Source organism: Brachyhypopomus gauderio, unplaced genomic scaffold (genome assembly GCF_052324685.1).
Source record: "Brachyhypopomus gauderio isolate BG-103 unplaced genomic scaffold, BGAUD_0.2 sc49, whole genome shotgun sequence".
Classification (NCBI taxonomy): domain Eukaryota; kingdom Metazoa; phylum Chordata; class Actinopteri; order Gymnotiformes; family Hypopomidae; genus Brachyhypopomus; species Brachyhypopomus gauderio.
This window is the reverse complement of record NW_027506874.1, coordinates 2,740,023-2,763,343: the sequence shown is the minus strand read 5'-3', so window position 1 is coordinate 2,763,343 and position 23,321 is coordinate 2,740,023. Positions and strand designations below refer to the sequence as shown.

Genomic DNA, 23,321 nt, shown 5'->3' with positions numbered 1-23,321 from the left:
GCAGGATGGATCCATGCTTTCATGTTGTTGACGCCAAATTCTGACCCTACCATCCGAATGTCGCAGCAGAAATCAAGATTTATAAGACCAGGCAACATTTTTCCAATCTTCAATTGTCCAATTTTGGTAAGCCTGTGTGAAATGTAGCCTCAGTTGTTTTTGAACCTAGCTGTTCTGCTCCAGCGGCCAACAGCGAGAACAGTACATGGTGGGGGTGTGATGGTCTCTGTGTATGTTCTGAACTATGGACAGACAGCAACTTGATGCAATGTCCTGTAGTGGGGGGGACTGCAGGCTCGGACAGAGAAGCAGCTGGTGGAGGTGGAGAGAATTGGAGAGGGGAGGTATGCTCTTCTCATCCATCTCAGGATGGAGGACTTGCTCCTCCTGAAGTCCACGATGTGTTTCACCTCCTCTCTGTAGTCCAGGTCATTGTCTTCCTGGATTAGGCGGGCTCAGGACGCAGCTCTGAGGGGAGCCAGTGTTCAGAGAGATGAGAGCCAGTGTTCAGAGAGATGACACTGTACGTGTTTCCCACCCGCACTGACTGAGGCCTGTTTGTTAGAGAGTCTAGCACCTAGTAACAGGTGTGTGCTGAAGCATAGGGGGGCCAGTTTACTTATCAGATGTTGTGGCATGATCATATTAAATGCTGAGCTGAAGTCCTGAAACAGCATGCGCACGTGTATTCTTCCTGTCTAAGTGTTCTCAGCTCACGTGAAGTGCAGAGGAAATGGTCTTCTCTGTCTGCACAAACACCTGCACTTCAAACTCCTGAAGTTTGCAGATGACATGATAATGAGACAATAATGATGCTGCTTCCTTCCAATGCTGCAAAGTGTTTTTGTAATTTTGTGATTGTTTTTCTAAATTTGTGATAACTACCATTTTTATACTATTCTTACCTGTTTGCCTTCCTAGTGAATTTTTACAGGTAGTTTTACCAGTTTTTTTTTTTGGCTCATACACCTTATAAGGTGGGATCCTGTGGGCATTTTATTGTAAGTAGTGGAAATCTGTTGCATTTTAGTTTGATTTGTGGCATCTTGTGGGCACTTAATTTTGTGTGCATTTTGTTTTTTGAATAATTTGTAATTTAAATTTCTTTATTCTTATCATAGTGTTGTCCGTTAGACAATAGGACTGAAAATTGTTTGCACTTTATGGTACAGGTTGTGACTGTCCTTGTGCTATGAGGAAGTATGTTCCTTAGCCCAGCTGATCTTTTTGCAAGTGTGGATGTGCACTTAAATACACTTTGAAATTGATTAAAACAACTTGTGCTGAATTTGGTTCATCATTCATCCACGCATTAAATAACTGAAAGTAACTAAGTAACTTTTACTCAAACTACATTTTAAATGAAGTAATTTTGTACTTTTACTCGAGTAAATTTTGAGATGGGTAATTTTACTTTTACTTTGAGTAGATTTTAGGCAAAGTAATGATACTTTTACTCAATTACAATTTTTCAGTACTCCACCTCTGGCCTTATGGACACCAGACATTAGTGGCAATCTTAGACTGTTAGCTAATAGGAGATATTTGAAGATAGTTATACATGTAGGGACCAATGATACATACGTCTGTGGTTGTCAGAATTAACTAAGGCGAATATTAAAGAGGTGGTTAAACAGGCCCAGACGATGTCCAATGCAGTAATCTGCTCTGGTCCCACCCCAATGTGGTGTGGCGATGAGCAATACAGCAGGCTCATGGCATTAGACCACTGGATGTCAAAGTGGTGTTCCGAAAATCAAGTGGGCTATATTGTATGGGATGTGGAATAAAATTAATTGGGGAATAAATTGTAGCAAAAAGCATAAGTGGTTTTCTTCTAAAGGGATAATACTTTTGAAGTAAAGACATGTTGACCTCATGCAGGGTCAGCAGAAAGGGTTATGGAAAATGATTTGCAACAGATACAATTTGAGAAATTTAGAAGATTGGCCAACTAAATGCCTTAAGAATAATCAAGTAAAAGTACTGGTTTTAAAACTACTTTAATTATAAAAGTAAAAGTAATATAAGGGGAAAAGTGCCATTAAGGACAATAACGTAAGCCGTTTCACAGGGCCTATAAGGCACTACCCCACCTCCCCCAAAAACATTTTTCTAAGTCATAATGACTATATTATTTTTAAATGTTAATGTAAAAAAATAGGGATGCACTAGGCTGTTTCACCTGCATATATGCCCATTAAAATGAATGTGTTTTATAATAATAATAATAATCTTTATTTGTATAGCACCTTTCATACATACATGCAACTCAAAGTGCGTTACAGTATAAATAAAAAGAAACATTAAAAGGAGATAAGACAAAAAAAATGTTAAAGAAAATTAAAGATAAAAATATTAAAATAACATAAGTAAAAAAGTAAAGTAAATAAGATAATAAAAATTAAAGTAAATAAGATAAAACTATTAAGATGATTAGATTTAGAAAATAATAGACAACATAATGTAATTAAGTAAATAAGATTGAGAGTTTCTTAACTAAAAGCGGATCTAAACAGGAATGTTTTGAGACTGTTCTTAAAACTATGCAGGGATTAAATGCCTCTGCGCTCTTCAGGAAGAGAATTCCAGAGCTTTGGGCCATAGTGGCTAAAAGCACCCTCGCCAATCTTTAATCGGCTTTTAGGAATCACCAGTAGATTACTGTGTGAAGACCTGAGAGACCTGACTGGAACATATCTAACCATCATTTCACTGAGGTAAAGAGGGGCAAGACAATGAAGACATTTAAAAACCATGACTAGAACCTTAAAACCTATTCTAAAGCTGACAGGTAACCAGTGCAGTGAGTGGAGTGCAGGTGTAATATGATCTCTCTTTCTCCTGGTGAATGTAAGCTGTCTTGCATGTAGTCATGATGTGTGATTTGAAGCTGAGCTCATTATCAAAGATGACGCCCAGGTTCTTAAAACATTGTCTGGCATTCAGATTCATTTGATTTAGATAAGTCTGGACATCATTCCTTTGTGAATCACTGCCAAGAACAAGAACCTCTGTCTTCTGTTTATTTAACTGCAGAAAATAGTCAGACATCCATGTCTGTATATCATCTATGCAGTCAAACAGTGAGCAAATTGATTTTAGGGCTTTAGGTTCTAGCGAAATATAAAGTTGAGTGTCATCTGCATATTGATGATAACTACAATGCAAATTTATTATAACCATAGTGTCATGGTGGCGACGGAAGGCACCACACAAAACATTTATTACCATGACAACAAATACACAGGCAACACGACAAATAATAATAAAATAAAAAAAACTTGCAACGGAGCGTTTTTGACAAAGCTGGTTAGCTGGTCTTCCTTGATACCAGCCTCCTCGCTGGAGCTTAGTTTGGACATTTCTCTCAAGTTCTCGAGTCTCTGCTATGAACATTGTCATACTAGGCTACTCATCTCTTCCCGAGATCCATCCTGGGCCAGCCACCTCCTGCCTAACCAGCTGATGAAGGATCAACCCACTGCCCTCCTAACCAGTGTGGATGAAGGATAAACCCACTGCCCTGGACTCTTTCGCCCCGAATTTTCCCCTGCTATGACTACTATTGCCAACCATGAAGTCGTTTAGGTTCCTCTCAAGGTTTCTTCCTCATGCCCTTAGGGAGTTTTTCCTTGCCACTGTCGCCCTTGGCTTGTTCACTGGGGGCTTGGACTCAGACACTTGTAAAGCTGCTTTGTGACAACAACAGTTGTAAAAAGCTCTATATAAATACATTTTGATTGTTTGATTGATGTCTTCTATCTCATTGCTGGAGTGTGACTTTACATGTGCGATGGAGTATATACTCCTTACTTTATACTTCTGATCCCACTACAATCAAATCCACTCTATCTGGATGTCTCATAATTTATCTGGATAGTTTTTTTTTAACGTTGAGAACAAGCCAAAGTGAAGTAGGAGTAACGAAGCAATATCTAAAACGTAAGGCATAGAAAGTAGATAATTGTGTGAAAATGTAAGGAGTAGAAGTAAAAAAGTCGGATGAAAAATAATTATTTCAGAAAAGTATAGACACCCCAAATTTCTACTTAAGTAAGGTAACAAAGTATTTGTACTTAGTTACTTGACATCTCTGCCAACATACAAGTATCTATTTTAATGGTAACTTGTCAGATCTTATTTTCTCTTAAATGAGTACACTTCATTGTGTTGTGAGATCTCCAAAGATCTTCGCATGCGAAAATAAAAACTTGTTTGAATTGTTTGAACGACTCCGACTGATTTCCTGTCGTACAAACGAACACAACCACTTTAACCAATATTTATTAGACTTTAACTAATATTCAAACCTTGCATCCGATTATTAGTAACAGTATGACTGAACTGAAAATTGGATTACTCAATAATATTTGATCACTCAATTCTAAAGCAGCTCTTTTAAACGAGATTATAAGCAACCAGAAAATTTATGTTCCAAGTCTCACAGAAAACTTGATTTGATCTGGTGAATATTTAACTCTAAACGAAGCCACCCCTGTGGGATACAGTTATGTACATAGACTAAGATTGTCAGGTAGAGGAGGAGGAATATGTATAATCTACCGAAATTCTTTAGAAATTAATCAAAAACATTTTGAAATCTCCAATTCTGTTAAGATTCTGCCTATAAATATAACTAATCCGGCTACAAATAAGAATGACTTCTTACTAACTAATGTGTACAGACTGCCAGTGAAACAGGGGACCGGAGTGACAGCTAGTAGAGGGGGGGCGGAGCCCTATGTGACAATTGCAATCATACCCTAGATTTTATTTTGACACTGGGTATCAACATAGATAACAAATATGCTCCCGCAAATCGCAGCAATGTCCAAACACTATCTGGTCTTATTCGAGATACATCTTAACACTAGAAGCGCCAAAGCGCCGTTCATTTAACCGCTGTGAAGCGCCGCCTCTGTTTGACCTACTTATACTTAGAAGCGCAGAGCACCGGTTACTTGACCGCAGGAGCACAAAAAAATATATCTTTGCCACTGGATCCAGTTTCAGAACCCTCCTTTCATGACAAACTAGTATTTTTACATTGTTAAAAGAAACCCTGCACAGGCTAGTTTAAATCGATTTTGCTCGTATCTGTAATATTGCTGTCATCGCCTACACTTCAAGACTGTGATTCTCTTTTCTGCCAGCGGGTGTCACAAAGATTCATATGTCATTTAATATTTAGTATAATTAAATAAAGATCAATAGTTTTTAAAACTAAATTAATCACAAAGTTCAAACTGATTATGTGTAAAGAAAAAACGGAATTCGTCCGTTGAACAAAAGTGAGTGTTTCACTTTCCAAAGTCTTAAAATATATACTTTATTTATTAATATTATTTAATATATACTATATATAAGTTTACATCAACAGTTTTCAAGCCATGAGTGAGTCTTGCTTTGCCTAATAAATGATTTAGTAGTTTGCAGGTATTCTGCGAATGGTAACCTACTTATCAAGTCAATATCTCAAAGAAATTATCTCTCGGGTATAATCCCTCTTCGCCAGGGCTAGCTGTTAGATACAGCTTGGGCGATCGAACAGCAACGTAGTTTGCTTGAAAGCTCAGTTTGGGTGATGGAACAGCAACGTAGATTGCTTGAAAGCTCGGTTTGGGCATTTGAACAGCAACACAGTTTGCGTGACTCCTCGGTTTGGACGTTTGAACGGTTGCATAGTGCATTATAAAAACGTGATTTGTTGACGGTTTAAGCCAGGTTTATACTTGATGCGTCGCGAGCGAAAATGACGTAATCGCAGTTGCACCGCCCGTGCGTGAGGGCCTCGCGCGCTGTCGATTCGCAAGGTCGTGCACGTCTCGAATTTTGTAACTTCTCGCACACCGCAGCACAATGAACAAAGTCATGTTTGCAGGGTTCATACACCTTATAAGGTGGAATTAAAGCACTTGTAAGTCACTTTCAAGGTCCATTTCAATATTTCCCAGCACGTTAAACTTAAATAAGTTAAAAATTTATACATACACTCGAAATGATTCGAAATAATTCGCTTTTAACCACATTATTTAATGGTGGTTTATTTTCAAAACACCCAATCTTAACGTCTTCACGTTCTCTCATGTTTTGTCCTGGAATTACAAGAGGCTTACGTAATACAAGAGAACTGTTCAGTCAGACAGATATTTGTTGTGAAACGAAGTAGTTACAATTTCCAGCATTTTCAAGTACTTTAGCCTAAATTCCAGCACTTTCAAACCTGAAACACAAAGCAACATTAATTTTCGTCAGGTAAATGTTCCTTCCTCTGTTTTTGAGGGGTGTTTCTTTATACTACCACATATCGTTTCGGAGAACACTGCACGTAGAAAGTATAAACGCTTCCTCCATTTGCGCAGGGTCACGCGAGGTGGGCGGAGTCACGCGCTACGGAACCCACTAGTGGGGCGCACCCCACACTTTGAGAAACGCTGGTCTAGACAGACATTCAGAGATATCATGCGCTATCAATGTAAGTCAATGTAAGCACTTTTGTAAGTCGCTCTGGATAAGAGCGTCTGCTAAATGCCATAAATGTAAATGTAAATCAATCAATCAATCAAATTTTATTTATATAGCGCTTTTTACAACAGTTGTTTACAAGTGCCGAGTCCTAGCCCCCAGTGAGCAAGCCAAGGGCGACAGTGGCAAGGAAAAACTCCCTAGTGCTATCTGCACTTTGATGACAAGAGCACAAGGGCTGCCCGTCTTGCGACTGATAAATTTGCTATGATCTCGGGAGATATTTGATAAATTTGTGAAAAACAGTATTGCTTCTTACACAGTTTTTAATTGTGTTAATCTATTTTTTAATCTCTAATTCGTTTATGTATTGTGTCTGAGTTGGGGGTGAAAACAATGGTTAGTCACCCCCTGAAGTAGTCATTGATTGGCTGTCATTGTGTTTTGGCTTGTTTGATAAGCTGATACCCCAGTTGCTCACCTGCATTTGAGCGAGGGGAGGGGGAGGTGAGCACCGCGGAGACGAAATGGAAGAACACGTGAAAGTTGTTGGTCTAATAAACGGACATTTAAAATTTCAAAAACGCCCTGATGGAACCATTGATAAAGGTAGAGTGGTGTGTCTTCTTTGTAAGAAGGAGTTTGCTTATCACAGAAGCACCTCAAGTTTAGCCTACCACATCAACGCTAAGCACCCAGTTGCTAGTGCAGCCACAGCTAACACTAGCGGAGAAAAGATTAGCAATTCAGCATGTCATCATAACAAAGCTCTTCGCCAAACTAAACTGGAGGAAAACAACCCGCGCATGAGCAAGTCTGCAACCGACAGGCTGACTAATGTTCTTGCCAAGTGGATAGCGATGAACTGCAGGCCAATAAATGGAAGACGAAGGGTTAACAGAAGTCTTGCAAAATGCGTCTAGTGACCCAACATACAAGCCACCATGCAGGGCTACAGTGATGACCAAAATCAGCAAGACAACGAAAAGAAACTGCATTGCTATAACTGGAGATCACTGGACATCAGCTGGCAACCACAGCTATCTCGGGGTGACCGCACACTTTATTGATGGTGAGTGGAAACTTAACTCATTTGCGCTGACCATTATGAAAACAGAAACAAGGCACTTTGCTGTTGAATGAGCTGAACAGTTCCACAAAGTGGCAAATGAAAAACAACATATCCACCATTGGTACAGACAGCGCAGTAAACAAGCTGGCTGCTATGAGAGCCCTTCCATATGAGCACATCGTGTGCAATGCTCATATTCTCCAGGGGACCATCACTGTCTGCCTCGAAAGCAGTGGGTTTGCCGGTGTACTAGCAAAGATTGTTGGCCATTTCAAACAAAGCCCTGCAAGTACCAAAGAACTTAACCAGCAACAAGTAGCACTTCGAAAAAAGAGTGAGCAACTTGTACAAGATGTACCGACCAGGTGGAATTCAACACTTGCAATGGTCTCACGCCTCCTGTGCAACCGAGAGGCTGTCCAGGCTACATTGGACCAACAGAACAACCACAGACTGGTCATGCCAACCAAAGCTGGAGGTCCTGCTTGAGCCATGCAGGTAAGCCAAAATAAATGTGTGTCTATTTTAACTAGATAAACTAGTGTCAGTCACGTATGTGATCTAAAAATGAATGGTATTGGGTAGTTTATTTTTAAGACAATTACATTGGAAATCAGTTACAACTTATTTTAATATCATCATTATTATGTAGATATGTTAATTTTGCCAACATCTCCACCTCTGCAGGTATGTGACAGATGGGTGGTACTGGGTGGTGAAGCCCATGTCTCTTGCTCTATAGTGTTGCCTGCATTTCGCCATCTGGACCATGATGATCCAGCCTACATAGTGAAGTTCAAGAATGCCTTCCAGAAGGACCTGGTAGCATGGCGAAATGATGCCAATGAGAAATGGTTCACTGTGGCTACAGCATTGAAACCACGTTTCAAGGATCTGAAATGTCTTCCAAGAGAAAAGAGGGAACAGGTAAAGACTAAGGATTAGATAGGAGTTAAATTTATCAAATCAGAATTTATATAGATTTTTCAGCATAGATAAATGCTAAAAGTGATTCATAATAAATAAAACGAGCCATTGCACTTTAATGACATAAATGATGTCTTAAATGACATTAATCATTATTCATTCATCCACCTATCATCTATTCATCCGTTCATTTAGGTGTGGACCAGTCTGGAGAACATGATCCAAGCAGCAGAGGCCAGAAGATCAGCTCCCTTCCAGCCTTCCACAGAGGATGATGAACCAGCTCAGAAGAAGAGGAGGAGTGATGATCTAGGGTTCGACGACTCTGATTTAGAAGAAGCTGGAATAGAGTCTGGAGAGATCCAGCGCTACAGAGCTGAGCCCAGTATCAGTGTTAATGACTGTCCCCTGCAGTGGTGGTATGCTCACTCAGGAACCTATGAAAATCTGTCATCTCTAGCACACAAGTACCTTGCCTCTCCAGCAACCTCCGTACCTTGCAAGAGACTGTTTAGCCTTGCAGGCCACATAGTGCAAAAGAAAAGGGCAGCCTTGCTCCCAGAAAATGGGACCAAGCTGGTCTGTCTCGGTGACTGGCTGAAGAAAAAGAAATAAGGCACAAGGTCAACAAAGCTGCCATGTTCTCTGTAGCCAACTCAGAAGTGTTTTACTAATGTCATTTTATTTTTTTCAGCACTTTATTTTGTAATGAACATTATTTGATGTGCTAATGTACAGCATTGTTTAATGGGGTTCCGTTTTATTTGTTTTTTATTATCTAGAGCAGAAGTAACGCTAGTTCAATGCTCAGTAATTGTATTGCTCAGAAAAGTGTTCTGTTTTTGTAACATTGTAGATCAGCGGGAGTGACGCGAATGCAGCTTTTAGTAGATTTATTGAAAAGGGGGTAACAAAACACTAGACAACAACAAAGGAGACAGAGCAGGATAACATATTCTAACAGACAAGTACAGGAGCATACCAAACTTAACATAAAACTAAGGCAAAGAGGGACATGAGAAAACAAACCTGACAGCGGACGGAAGACTAACCAACATGACAGAACACAACTAGGGAAAAGACTACAATTGAACACAACGAGGGCAAACAAACTACTACTGAGTAACACAACCAGAGAACAACAGAAGCGACTGGGAAACTAATAACAATCCAAAAAGACAGAGACAGACTATACGGAACCGAGCAGAAGGGCAACAAGAATGAAAACATACACAACAGAACAAACTATAGGAAGAACTAGGAACATGTAACAGGCAGATCCATAACCAAAGAGCACAAGAGAAAACCGGGGAGGACTCACGTACAAACAATGACTGACACGGACGACTGAAACAGAAGGGATAATATACTCTGAAACAGGGGAGTGTAATGAGACTCAGGTGCGGGCACTACCGACAGGGGCGTGACAGACAGAGGGAGAAACCCTGGGAACAGGGAAGCTAGGCGGGACCAGGGAGGAGGGAGGGGCTGGACGTGATAGTTTTTTGATATGTTGACTGATGCTTTGTTTTAATTTTTGGGTAGGACTGCATTTGTCTTAAATAAAAGACTTCATGAAGCCTTAATATTTTGTTATATATCAGACTTTTAATCTGCCACAATTATGTAGTGAATTTAAATGAAAAAGAAAAACTCTTAAGGCTTTTCTCAGCGATTTTTAGGTGAGATTAAAAATAGATTAATTAGATTAATTACACATCATAATTAATTAATCAATCTCACAATTTCTTTAACCTATTGACAGCACTACAAAATATATGTTGAATGCAATTCCCTATCTAGGGAAAGATGAAAGCAGGCCGGCTGGTCAATGGTTGTCTGAAAATATTGTGTTGCATTTGATGGAGCCTTACACAGGTAAAGGAAGAAATGTAACTAACGACTGACAATTTCTTCACTTCACTGGCACATGCAAACACTGTTGGCAAACAAAACCACTATTGTTGGTACAATTCACTACATAAATTGAACTTAATTTGAGGTGGGGAACGAAACTTATTCAAGCCGCAATAAATGCACAAATATTGTTCAAACAGTGCATGAAGAGTAACCACAGTGACAGGTTTATTCTCAAGTTCACAATTCACTACATAAATTGAACTTAATTTGAGGTGGGAAACGAAACTTATTCAAGCCGCAATAAATGCACAAATACTGTTCAAACAGTGCATGAACGTTAACCACAGCGATAGAGGTTTATTCTCAAGTTCACAATTCACTACATAAATGGAACTTAATTTGAGGTGGGGAACGAAACTTATGCAATATAAGCTACATGTAAATCGCCGAATGGTGATAACGCTGCTTGTGAACCTCCATACTGTGATGGAAACATCTTCAAACAACTGGTGACACAGTCGTTAGGATGTGGGATCACACATCGGCTATTCACCTCTCCATTTGAAACAGCAACACAATACAGCGAGAGAACAAAGTGAACATTAGAGAGGAGAGAGGCAACTATATTCGTAAAGCCATCAAAAGTATCATTTTAATAATTTTGCATTTTGTTACGCAAAGGTACATAGCTTACCTTTTATAATGATATTTTTGTAATTAATTTAGCCTATTTGTGCTTTTTGTTATTATAGACATTATAGACATTTATTTGTAGATTTGTTATGTTCACCATAGCCTGCAATTCACTAACATACACAACTTTTAGACATTAAAACTTGAAATGGCATAACATTCATTGAGTATACGGGCTTCACTTTGGTACTTTGAGTAGCCTACTGAACAAGCTTTCTGTGGATGTGGGGGTGGAAGGCTCCAGCGCAGTCTGTTGCATTAGCAAGACAAAAGATGTGAACGGTTCACAGTGGGGGGTGCGGGCCAGTGGGTTACTGGTGTGCTGTATGGACATAATAATATAGTGACATATATGCCAACAGAATAACACACAGACAAATAAGCAAACTATTACCCTAACCAAGCAAACTATTACACTAACCAAGAAACAAAACTGAAACAATATTTTGCATTTGCGTTTTCGCACAAACCAGGAAATGCAATATGAAACTAAACAAAACTGGCAATGGGGAAGCTCCTGAGAACAAGGTCACAAGGCACTGATTCTAAAAGTTTTAGTCACATTAATTTGTTAACATATTGACGTTACGTGCAAAAGTCACCATTACAAATATTTTGTTTGGGCGGCTCATTCTTCCTTTTGTACAAAACGCCATCTAGCGTTAATTATGTGTCAGTACCAGCTCCCCTGTGTAAAGACTCAGCAGTCTTTTGACCGCCCGAGGTGCGCTTTAAGTAGGTGAAAACAACACGCTAGTAGTAGGTGGTGAAAGCGGTCAGATAACTGGCCCTCGGCGCTTCTAGGTCTAAGTATGTAAATGAGGCATGGCGCTTCTAGTGTTAAACTGAATACCCGCACGTCTCCTAAATTCATCAATTCATCCATTAATTCATCAACGGCAACACAGTTTATTGACTTAACTGACAGACTTAAGTGAAGTCTTTGTTTTTCTCTCTTTGGCTTTCAAGAGAGACGGTTGCACTTTATCTCCCTCCCTTCTGCTCAGCTCAGCTTAGATTCTGTCTTGTCTTAGTAACCTGACATTGCTCTTCAAATTTTAACAAGACATTAGATCTAATCAGGTGGTCTCTCAACGCAATTGACACTATTTTTTCCACGAGGAGTCATGGTGCGGGAGAACCCACATGTCCGGACGGTACGTTCACATCTGGATATGTGTTTGACTCGTGGGGGACCTGGTGTAGTTTGTGTCTTGCACCTCTCACCCTGGAAGATGTTGAGTCAATTCCCTCAAAAAACACTATGTTTCTCTCCCATTCTGCGAAGCCGGTGGCGCACTATTTGCAGCGGCCACTCTGGGTTCTGGTGCTTTAACACTGGAGTTTGGAGGAACGCAATCTCGTTCAGCTGTGCACTTGAAAATAAAGTTCACTTTGACTTTGAACTTAAAACATATATTCCAATTCCAATTCCAATTTATTTATATAGCACATTTAAAACAACCAGAGTTGACCAAAGTGCTGTCCACAAATAGCAGGTAAAAGATATCAGAGAATAAAAATACAAAGAAGAATAAAAATAAAAAGGAATAAAGGAATAGATAAATAAATACAAATACAAATAGCATGTAAATTAGAGTGGAAATGATGATCGACTAAGCTGGAAATATTCCACTGTGCCCGGAAGGACAGCATTATTGAGTACAAAAGGGCAGTCACTAAAGCACGCTCAACAGACATGGCCTCATTGATTAAAAACAATACTAGATTTCTTTTTCTAAATTTCTAAATCAAGTAGGCGCTGAACCACAGATTTCAAGAAATCTAACTATCCAAAGTCTTTAATATTCTCTTTTTTATTAACAAAGAAATCCATAGAGTGTAGGAGCCAAAATGGTCATTTTAAGTTTGTGTTTTTTCATACTATTTTGTTTGAGTTTACTCCATGTAGTGGCTGCACTGGTTGGGCCATTGCCAATAAAGACAGGTGCTGCTACCTGAGGGGCATGGCCAGAGCAGAAAGACACACTTTGACCTCACTTCCTCAAGTCTAGGGGGAAACAGAGCTGGAACATTTTTCTGTTTCCATTAATCTTTGGTTTATCTTTGCAATCCTTATTTTTATTTGCGTTTAAAGTTCCTGAAACCTTGTTTGTTATTTACAATAAATACAGTCTATTTTTATAATATTAATATAAAACCTTTTAGGGATAATCCATCTGATCTGTCACTTGGTTTGGTTGATATTGAACAAAATTTTGCATTAGAAGAAACGCTTGAAGCTTTTCATTCACTCCCAGAACCAGAATTGGACAAAATAATTGAATCGTTAAATTGTACTACTTGCACATTAGACTCAATTCCCACAAAATTGGTGGAGTTGTCGACAATCAACTCTCCTTCACGGCCCACGTTGCTAACACAACACGATCATGCAGATTCGCCCTCCACAACATTCAGAGGATTCGGCCATTTCTCTCTAGGGAGGCCACTCAGGTCCTTGTCCAGTCCCTTGTTACCTCAAGACTGGACTACTGCAACTCCCTACTGGCTGGTCTTCCTATGCATGCCATCAAACCCTTGCAACTGATCCAGAACGCTGCAGCTCGGCTGGTCTTCAACCTTCCCAAGTTCAGCCATGTCACTCCCTTGCTGTGCTCCCTCCACTGGCTTCCGGTAGCTGCCCGCATCAAATATAAAACCCTGGTGCTGGCCTACAAAGCAAAGAATGGTCCAGCTCCTCCTTACTTGATGGCCATGGTAAAACCCAGATGCATACCTAGAGCCCTCCGCGCCTCAAGTATGTCTCGTCTTGACCCTCCATCATCCAGGACACATGGGAGACAAGCATCCAGACTTTTCTCTGTCCTGGCTCCAAGGTGGTGGAATGAACTTCCCTTGTGTGTCCGAATATCGGAGTCACTTGCTGTCTTCAGACACCGACTGAAGACCCACCTCTTTCAAGTGCACTTTGCATAATTATGCTTTGTCTATTGTACTTTATCGTCTCTTTACTCAGGTGTTAGTTACAGGTATTGCTTACTGTCTTTTTCTCAGGTATTGTGCATAATTAGGTTATAGGAATTGTTTACTGTCTTTTTCCTCAGGGGATGTGTATATTCAGGTATAATTGTTAGGTATCATATGACTTTCGTCTAGTGGTTTTTCCAGCTTAGAGTACCTTGTGTTCAGGACTATCTATTCTACCTTGGAGATTCCAAGCAACTACATAGCACTTTTGTAAGTCGCTCTAGATAAGAGCGTCTGCTAAATGCCATAAATGTAAATGTAAAATTACTCAGAGGTACTACCAGTTGTGACTGAACCTCTTCTAACAGTAGTTAACTCATCCACTACCATATGGCTTACAATCAGGGCCGGAGTGGGACACTTTTTCAGCCCGGGAGTTTTATGCCCAAATCCGGCCCAAAATTATTTTCCCTCCCAATCGGCCCAAACTAGAGATTAACATGAACCGGCCCATCGGGAATCCTCCCGAATCTCCCGATTAGCCACTCCGGCTCTGCTTACAATCCTGAAAGCTAGCAGTCATTAAACCTCTGATCAAGAAACCGAGTCGATCCAACTGTACCATCTAGTTATAGACATTTGGAACCTCTCATTTATATCCAAGACCATAGAAATAGCTGTGGCCCAACAATTATGCTTATATCTGCATAGGAATCACATATTTGAAAAGTTCCAATCTACATTTAGGCCCCACTACAGTACTGAAACAGCCATAATTAACCTCTTTGACAATTTGCGCCCCCTAGCGATCCCGTCGCCGGGCAAAATCTGTTTATCCACACAAAATAATTAATATCGCCGAAAATTCTTAAAACGCAATAGTTGTATTTTTTTTTAATTAGTATAACATCCTGCATACCGATTTTCAGCCATCTACAAGCAATTGTTTTCAAGAAATCCCCTTCTGGACACACCGTGTTTACAACATGTGGTTTACACATGCAACTTGACTCGCCATTTAAATTGTCCTTTTAAAAAGTATACGAAGTAAGATGACCATGTTTTGTCACCGAAAAAATCGTGTACTAATAAGGCTTTAATTTAAGACCATAACATCGTATATCCGTTGTGGATAAATACCTTAAAAAGCTTGCTCACCTCACTGCAAAATTTTGCGTAATCCACTTCCTGAATGAGATGCTCCGACAAATCTGCCCCCTAAGCGTCACCGAAGCGTTTTGAAAGCTGATTTGTCCTCTTATTACAAAGCTGAAGGGGTTCTGCTTTGATTTGAGTGGTTTTTGTTGGTCAGAAGGGGGGTAGTGACTTTGAATGACAGATTTTACAACCTCTCCCCCAGCGAGGTGCGAAGGGGGGGAGGGTGAACCTATAAGCCCACAGAGACAAGCTAGAGCCTTAGAAGTGATTGAAAGCCATTTGCCATGATTGGTCAATTATATTTTTACTAACCCTAACCCTCGGAAAGTCGCCGTTCATTTCCAATGTCGGTCCGCTAGCATAGCAACATAAGCTAACCTTTGCTAACCTAAGCTAAGCTCCCCAGAACACACTGTTCGGCGAAACTGAAGCAGCCGTGGATTATTTTGTTCATTTTTATTCCGATTGCGGATACTTTCGAACATAAAAGGATTACTTTGTATGGAATATATGAGCAATTTTCGGAATTTTCGCCAACCCGGAAGTGAGACGGTACACCCGTATGTTAGCATGTTAGCTTGGTTGGCTAAGGGTGTGTATCGGGTGTGGCATATTTGAACAGGGTGTGGTGAACTTGACATTCCTTGGAACAACTTTGCAATGCTTGCATGGATTTGCTTCATTTTTTCTGTATTAGAAAAGACCATAGCGGAATATATTGCAAATTTATAGACCGTATTATGTATTATATTCACATGAATAACTATGTGAATATACATGCTTGTGATGCTCAAGTTCAAGTGTGCGTTTCTGACATTCCTGGCATATTTGCATGTGCGATAGAGGCTCAAAAATAAAACAAACCAAGGAATATGATATTGAAGTGTATCAATATGTTCCCCCAACTGTCTAATTCAGTTTGAGCCATGAATGATCATTTTCATATATGTACAACTTGAGATATCTAGTTTTATAGTGGACTATGTCGGGCATCTGAGGAATTTAAAAAATGGCCGCTGGAATATAGCTGCACAAAGGGGTTAAAGTAACAAATGATCTCCTGCTTGCCTCAGATCAAGAGAATGGATATCTCTATTATTGCTTCTGGATTTTAGTGCAGCTTTCAACACAATAGATCACAGGCTCTTGCTAGAATGGATAGAAAACTGGGTTGGAATCTCAGGCATAGGTCTTTCATGGTTTAATTCTTACCTAACTAATTGCTATCAGTTTGTAGATCTCAATAAAATTCCCTCTAAATGCACAAAAGTGAAATATGGAGTCCCGCAAGGCGTCATCTTAGGACCACTATTATTTACATTATATATGCTACTATTGGGCATAGCAATAAACAAACATAGTGTCACCTTTCACTGCAGATGACACCCAAATTTACACATCAGCCAAACCTCATGACAAATCCAGATTAGGAAAAATCGAGGTCTGCATAAGAGATATTAAAATTCTGGAGGTCGCTAAACTTTTTCCACCTTAATGGGGACAAAACGGAGGTTCACCTTCTGGGTCCAGAGGTCACAAGACAGAAAATACCAGATTTAATGTTAAATCTCGCAGACTACCCCATTACACCTGGCTCAGTGGCCAAAAATCATTTGACAAATATATAGATAATACTACTAGGTAGGCTTGTCCTGATCTGATATTTGGATCGGATCGGCCGCCGATATTTGCAAAAAATGCGTATCGGTATCCGGGTCCGATCCGGGTTTTCCAGCGCACCCATTTAGATAATCCATTCCAGTTTGTGCTGTGTTTTCACCAGTGAGAGTAAATCCGGTCCGCATTTTCCAGCACACCTTCAGCACACGAGCATAGCGTCTCCCCAATTTATCTTAGCGGCATCTCCTAACCATTAAGACGTCCATATAAATTTGAAGTTATTGGTAAAAATGTCAGTTGTGTGGGATTATTTTACCTTAAAGGACGACAAAGACGAAGAGGCAGAGTGCAACATGTGCCACAGTAAAGTCAAGCGTTGTGGTAAAGCTGTAACCATACCACCATAAACAACATGAAGAGTTTCTAAAGAAAATCGAAGACAAAAAGAAAGGTCCTACACAACTAACAGTGGCAGAAATGTTTGTGAAGCGTAACACTGCCACTTTTTAAAAATACAATTTACAATATTATTTGCACTTATGGCTTTTTAAGCCTTGGTTTACTGATGCCATTTCTGTTTGTTATTTATTATTTTGTCTATTTTTGGTTTATTAATTGCTAAATAAACGGGTCAGTTTCTCCTTACCAACCATTGTGTATTATTCAAACACACCTAATTCAGCTGGCTACTTGTTATCAAGAGTAAAACGCTTTTCAACACGAGTTTGACAACAAAGTAAGTTGGCTAAATAACTTTAAACTTTAATACATGCTCGGATAGGTTGGTATTGGTATCGGCCAATATCGGTATCGGAAGTGCAAATAAATATCGGTATCGGATCGGAGGTTCAAAAAGCTGGATCGGGACATCCCTACTACTAGGATAGCGTTTCTAAATCTCAGTAACATTGCCAAGCTAAGAAATGCTTTATCCCAGCTTGATGCAGAAAAATTTGTACTGTAACTCATTACTGTCAGGATGCTCAAATCTAAATGAACTTCAAAATAAAAGTGGTTCAAAATGCAGTCAGAGTTCTAATGAGAACCAGAAAATTCGATCATATTAGCCTGGTCTTATTAGCCCTGCACTGATACCCAGTTAAGTTCCATATTGATTTTAAAATTCTTCTATTGACCTATAAAGCAATGCACGAACTTGCTCCTGATTACCTCCAGGAACTTATCTCCAATTATGAACCCCCCCGTCCACTAAGATCACAGGGTGCTGGCCTCTTATTAGTTTGAACAATTAATAAGGTAACAGCAGGGGGAAGAGCTTTTCTTATAAGGTCTCCCAACCTTTCAGAATGTGTCCGGGCAAGTTGGGGGTGTGGTGGGGCCAGGGAGCGGAGCGTTGTGGTGGTGGTGGGGTGTGGTGCTGCCCTGAACGGCCCTTTGATGTTGCTGCAAGCAGGCCCAGTGTGTTCTTTCCCCTGGTTGCAAAATTCACATACTGATAGAAGTGAGGAAGCACATTTTCATATTGGCCTGATTAAAGTCCCTGTATGTTATGATCCACAAGCACGCATACACTCACACACAAACACGCAACCGGAGACACTCATGAATCAAGTCCGATATGTTAGGATCTATAATCACATGCACACACATGCAACCAGATAAACACTCATGGTTCATGTCCCTAAATGCCAGGATCTACAAGAACAAATACACACAAATGAACATACGCGCGCAGATGGAATCATGCACATACAGATTTACACACACTATTGACACACACAAATGTACACAAAAATAAACTCATACACATTTATAAATATAATGCATAACCAAACACTTGAACAATGGTTTTTGTTTTTTTCAGTGAAGAGGCCCACCTGATCCCAGCTGATCTCTTTCTGCTCCTGCAGAGGATAAAGAGGAGAGTAAAACCACAAAGAGAAGGGGTTAGGGGTAGGGATAAGGGGTTAAAGTTAGGGATAAGGGGTAAAGGTTAGGTATAAGGGGTTATGGTTAGAGTTAGGATTACAGATCAGGGTTAGGGTTAAGGTTAAGAGTTTAGGTTCAGAGGTAGGAGGGAGAAGATAGAAGAATTAGGGAGAAAGTTTCAAGACTAGGGAAAGGGTCAAGATTAAGAGTCCAGAGAAAGGATTAAGACCATGGGAAAGTGAAAGTGTTAAGGTTAGGGTTAACGTTGGGGTTAAGGGAGGATTTGGGTTATGGTTGAGGTCATGGATAATAAATTTGTGAAAACTACAAATAGTGAAGAGAACTGAATTAAAGGCTTTTAATGAAGAAATATACAAGATGGTGATGGTGAGATTCAAGTTCAGCAGCTACATACTGATCCTCTTTGAGGTAGGGTAAGTGAGAGTGAGATAGAGACAGTGAGGGTGTGAGACAGACAGTGAGTGAGGGTGAGACAGAAACACTGAGTGAGGGTGAGACAGAGACAGTGAGGGAGTGAGACAGAGACAATGAGTGAGTGTGAGACAGAGACATTGAAGGTGAGACAGACAGTGAGAGAAAAAGTAAAACAGAAAAAAAATCACCTACAAACCCAAAACTGCATTGAAAAAATTATATTAAATAAAAACAAACAATACATTTACATACATCAATACAAAAGAAGTCAAAAGTGAATATATTTAAAAATAATTCAACATATATGTATAATTTTCACATATAAAAAAACGTGCATATGAAATCATGACTAAACAAACGCAGTTTGGAGCGTGAGGGTTTGCATATGCAGTAAGCATGATAAACTCAAGACTTTGCTACCTTTATAAGTGTCATAAATGAACAAGGTTTTCATAACTGGAGGGTAAGAGGGTGATGAAAATGAACTCACAGGTTTTGTTGCAGCTGCCAAAGACTCCATCTCCTCATGTGTCATCCAGATGTTACTGGTTGACTGGGATATCAAAAATTACAAACATTACTTAAAATATATTCAGTTTAAATATGCTGTGTATACATATATAAGTGGAGAGTGAGTGTGTGTCTGAGTATGTCTGAAGTCATGCATACAGAACCAGTGCTGGCAGGTGCTGAAGGGCTGGTGAGAGAGACCATCTCCTGGATGGCAAGACGCAGTTTTAGACGATGAAGGGGGTTACTGATGCCGATTTCCCTCTGGATCTCAGTGTCTGACAGGTTAGCCATCACTGCCCCACTCTTCACATTAGTACGACATGCTGCCACATACCACGCAGGCATGCCAACCCACAGCTGTACCACACACCAACACAGGAAAACGCAGCAACACACACCAACACAGGAAAACGCAGCAACACGCATCAACACAGAAAAACGCAGCAACACACACCAACACAGGAAAACGCAGCAACACGCACCAACACAGGAAAACACAGCAACACGCACCAACACAGGAAAACACAGCAACACACACCAACACAGGAAAACGCAGCAACACACACCAACACAGGAAAACGCAGCAACACGCACCAACACAGGAAAACGCAGCAACACGCACCAACACAGGAAAACGCAGCAACACGCACCAACACAGGAAAACACAGCAACACACACCAACACAGGAAAACGCAGCAACACACACCAACACAGGAAAACACAGCAACACACACCAACACAGGAAAACACAGCAACACACACCAACACAGGAAAACACAGCAACACACACCAACACAGGAAAACACAGCAACACTCACCAACAGAAAATACACACACCCACACCCCAGCACATGAAAAACACAAACCAACAGAGAAAAAGACAAAGATGGGGAAAATGAATTTCAAGAGGTATGAAGCTGCACAGTGTACTGAACGCAAGTTCAAATTGCTTTAGTCCATTGATATTTTCAGCAGACACTTTTATCCAAGTCAACCTACATTTCTATTGTTACCATTTATGTTACAATATTTGTGCTGCTGGCACGGTGATGGTGGTCATGACGACAGCATTGGCTCAACCAGCTGAACAACAGGACCAGCTACTCTCATACTCCTTTCATCATAACTTAGGGCCCTAACACATTCACAGATGTGAAATTCACATTACGTATCCAGTTTTCCATGATGATATGTGCCTTAACTGGACAGCGCAGGGTTAAATGCCTGAGATCTTTTTTTACATAGTAATGTAACATTATGCATCTTTGACTTTCACAAAATCATTTGACGTTTGATGTGGATTTAAACATAAACACTGGCATTCCTGGATTTTGACAAGCATTTTAATGGAATTACAAACACTACTTAGTCACATTAGTCACACACAGCCTGGGCTTATTAAAACATTCAGTTCAGTAGAAAGTAACAAAATTGTCAGAATTTCTTAAAACTGCAGATTTCACAATGAGCCCCTGAGGTTAGCAGGAAATTTAGAAATGAGTTTGTCTGCTTGGAAATCTTCCTCTGTGTTGTAACTACAGGCCTATTCTGTGATTGGATGCAAAGCACTTTGTAAGTCGCTCTGGATAAGTGTGTCTGCTAAATGCCGTAAATGTAAAATGTAAATGTAAATGAAGGCCCAACACACCCACCACTGTCTGCTATTCACAATGATGCATCCAAAAGCAGTGTTGATTTCTTCCAGAAAATCAGAAAATTGTGATTTTTTTCCCCCCAAAATAGTAACTGATGACGTTGAATGTGACTGATGACAACGTATGTGTGTGTGTGTGTGTGTGTGTGTGTGTGTATATTTGCAGCTGCTGGTGGTGGAATTGATGCTATACTCATTACTTCTATTTTCCATTAATGTGATCTACATTGCCCTACAGTGACTATGTACTCGCTCAAGACTCAAGAATTGTACTGCAACTACAGTGTAATTTAAGAAGCACATAAAATAAACTGGTAATGAGATTTTTCCCACCTCCAACCATGTAACCACTGTAGGACCATCCCAAGATGCAAAGGGAAGACCCTGACGACATGCTTCCTCCAGCAGGTCATGTCTGAGAAACAGAGAATGAGACTGAGAGCAACCAATTAACCTCTGGCTAGACACACAATTATATATTCATATCGCAAACAGAGATGAGTCTTAATGTCTCATATGGTAAACAGGGATGAGTCTTAATGTCTCATATGCAGTGATGTCATGTTATGTTACATGTTATAATGTTAGTAACGCGGTACTCTAATCTTACCCCTTTTTTCGGTAACGAGTAATATAAAGCGCTACTATTTCCAGTCCAGTAATCAGATTAAAGTTACTTGTCCAAGTAACTGCGTTACTATTTTTTATTTTCCCTAGTAAAAATATATATTTTTGCTTTCTTCTTGAGGATGGGATGAGTATTAATGTCTCATATGGTAGACAGGAATGAGTCTTAACAGGGATGAGTATTAATATCTCATATGGTAAACAGGGATGAGTCTTAACAGGGATGAGTCTTAATGTCTCATATGGTAGACAGGAATGAGTCTTAACAGGGATGAGTATTAATGTCTCATATGGTAAACAGGGATGAGTCTTAACAGGGATGAGTCTTAATGTCTCATATGGTAGACAGGAATGAGTCTTAACAGGGATGAGTCTTAATGTCTCATATGGTAAACAGGGATGAGTCTTAACAGGGATGAGTCTTAATGTCTCATATGGTAGACAGGGATGAGTCTTAACAGGGATGAGTCTTAATGTCTCATATGGTAGACACGGATGAGTCTTAATGTCTCATATGGTAGACAGGGATGAGTCTTAATGTCTCATATGGTAGACATGGATGAGTTTTTACTTCTTCTTGCTGCGCCGCTCCTTCTCCAGTGTTCCCAGTTTGAGACTTGGTGGATCAGCTGGGAGGTCATCGGAGGGCACTGAAGCTGTATGAATATATAGCAGATGAAATAATTTACTTTTGTTGTTGTTCATTTCACTGTATTTTTTTGTTAATTTCACAGAAAATTCTCTTTTATTATTATTATTTCATTTTAAGAACTTAGTTGATTCTGATGGCTTACGTGAGTACGTACATATTCTATCCCTTCTTTACACCTGTAGTGTTCCCCCTATCTCCAGTTTGGCTTTTACCTCAGTCTGCAGAGAGCTTGACTGACAAAGGTACAGTTCTGTGGTGCTCTTCATAAGTAGCTCTTTTAATACATTAAATGATTATTATATGAGCATTTTTTCCCAATCTTGTCACTATGAGTATGGAAATATGTACTGCAAATTGAAATAAATGGTTTTTGAGTTTTAAAACATTATATTGAGCAAAGTTTCACATTGTTAGCTCCATCCTTTGGTTAGCACATTAGCTTCTTGGCCTTGACTAATGCTTATATCGTATTTTTCTTCTTGTTGTAGGAATCTTGTGAAAAGCAATTCCTGCCATTATATCTTTATGCTTTGCTCTAAATGTTTTTTGCAGGTGAATACTCCCATAGTCATTGTAGATTTGTTTAATTTTTTTTCAGCAGATATACTGAGTGTTTAAAATAGCATATACCATTTTGTTTGTTAAGGCAAGTTCAAGAGGTACAAGCTGTAAATCAAAATCATGAGAAATCTGCCCAGACACCTAACCCTAACTCTAACCCTTATCCTAACCCTAACACTAACTCTAACCAACAGCAGCTACATGTGTGAGGAGAGACAGCATCAGTCTTAGTGTTAGACAGAGTTATTTTGGTATATATA

At 39.8% G+C, this 23,321-nt stretch overlaps 1 protein-coding gene across 6 annotated transcripts in view; it reads right to left on the bottom strand.

Annotated features, from left to right (window-relative positions):
• Positions 1-23,321, bottom strand: part of LOC143487638 (liprin-alpha-3-like) — a 116,716-nt gene that overhangs the window by 35,038 nt on the left and 58,357 nt on the right. For 3 of the 6 annotated variants that reach the window (XM_076986685.1, XM_076986686.1, XM_076986684.1), the window contains exons 21-25: positions 22,420-22,504; positions 21,555-21,636; positions 19,724-19,924; positions 19,545-19,607; positions 18,568-18,594 (exon numbers count right to left, since the gene is read on the bottom strand). In XM_076986685.1, coding sequence (XP_076842800.1) covers positions 18,568-18,594; positions 19,545-19,607; positions 19,724-19,924; positions 21,555-21,636; positions 22,420-22,504 — 458 coding nt within the window. Of the gene's footprint in view, positions 1-18,028; positions 18,163-18,567; positions 19,122-19,544; positions 19,608-19,723; positions 19,925-21,554; positions 21,637-22,419; positions 22,505-23,321 lie in introns of those variants that run through there. The other 3 variants (XM_076986687.1, XR_013124321.1, XR_013124320.1) reach the window with 3 other exon arrangements.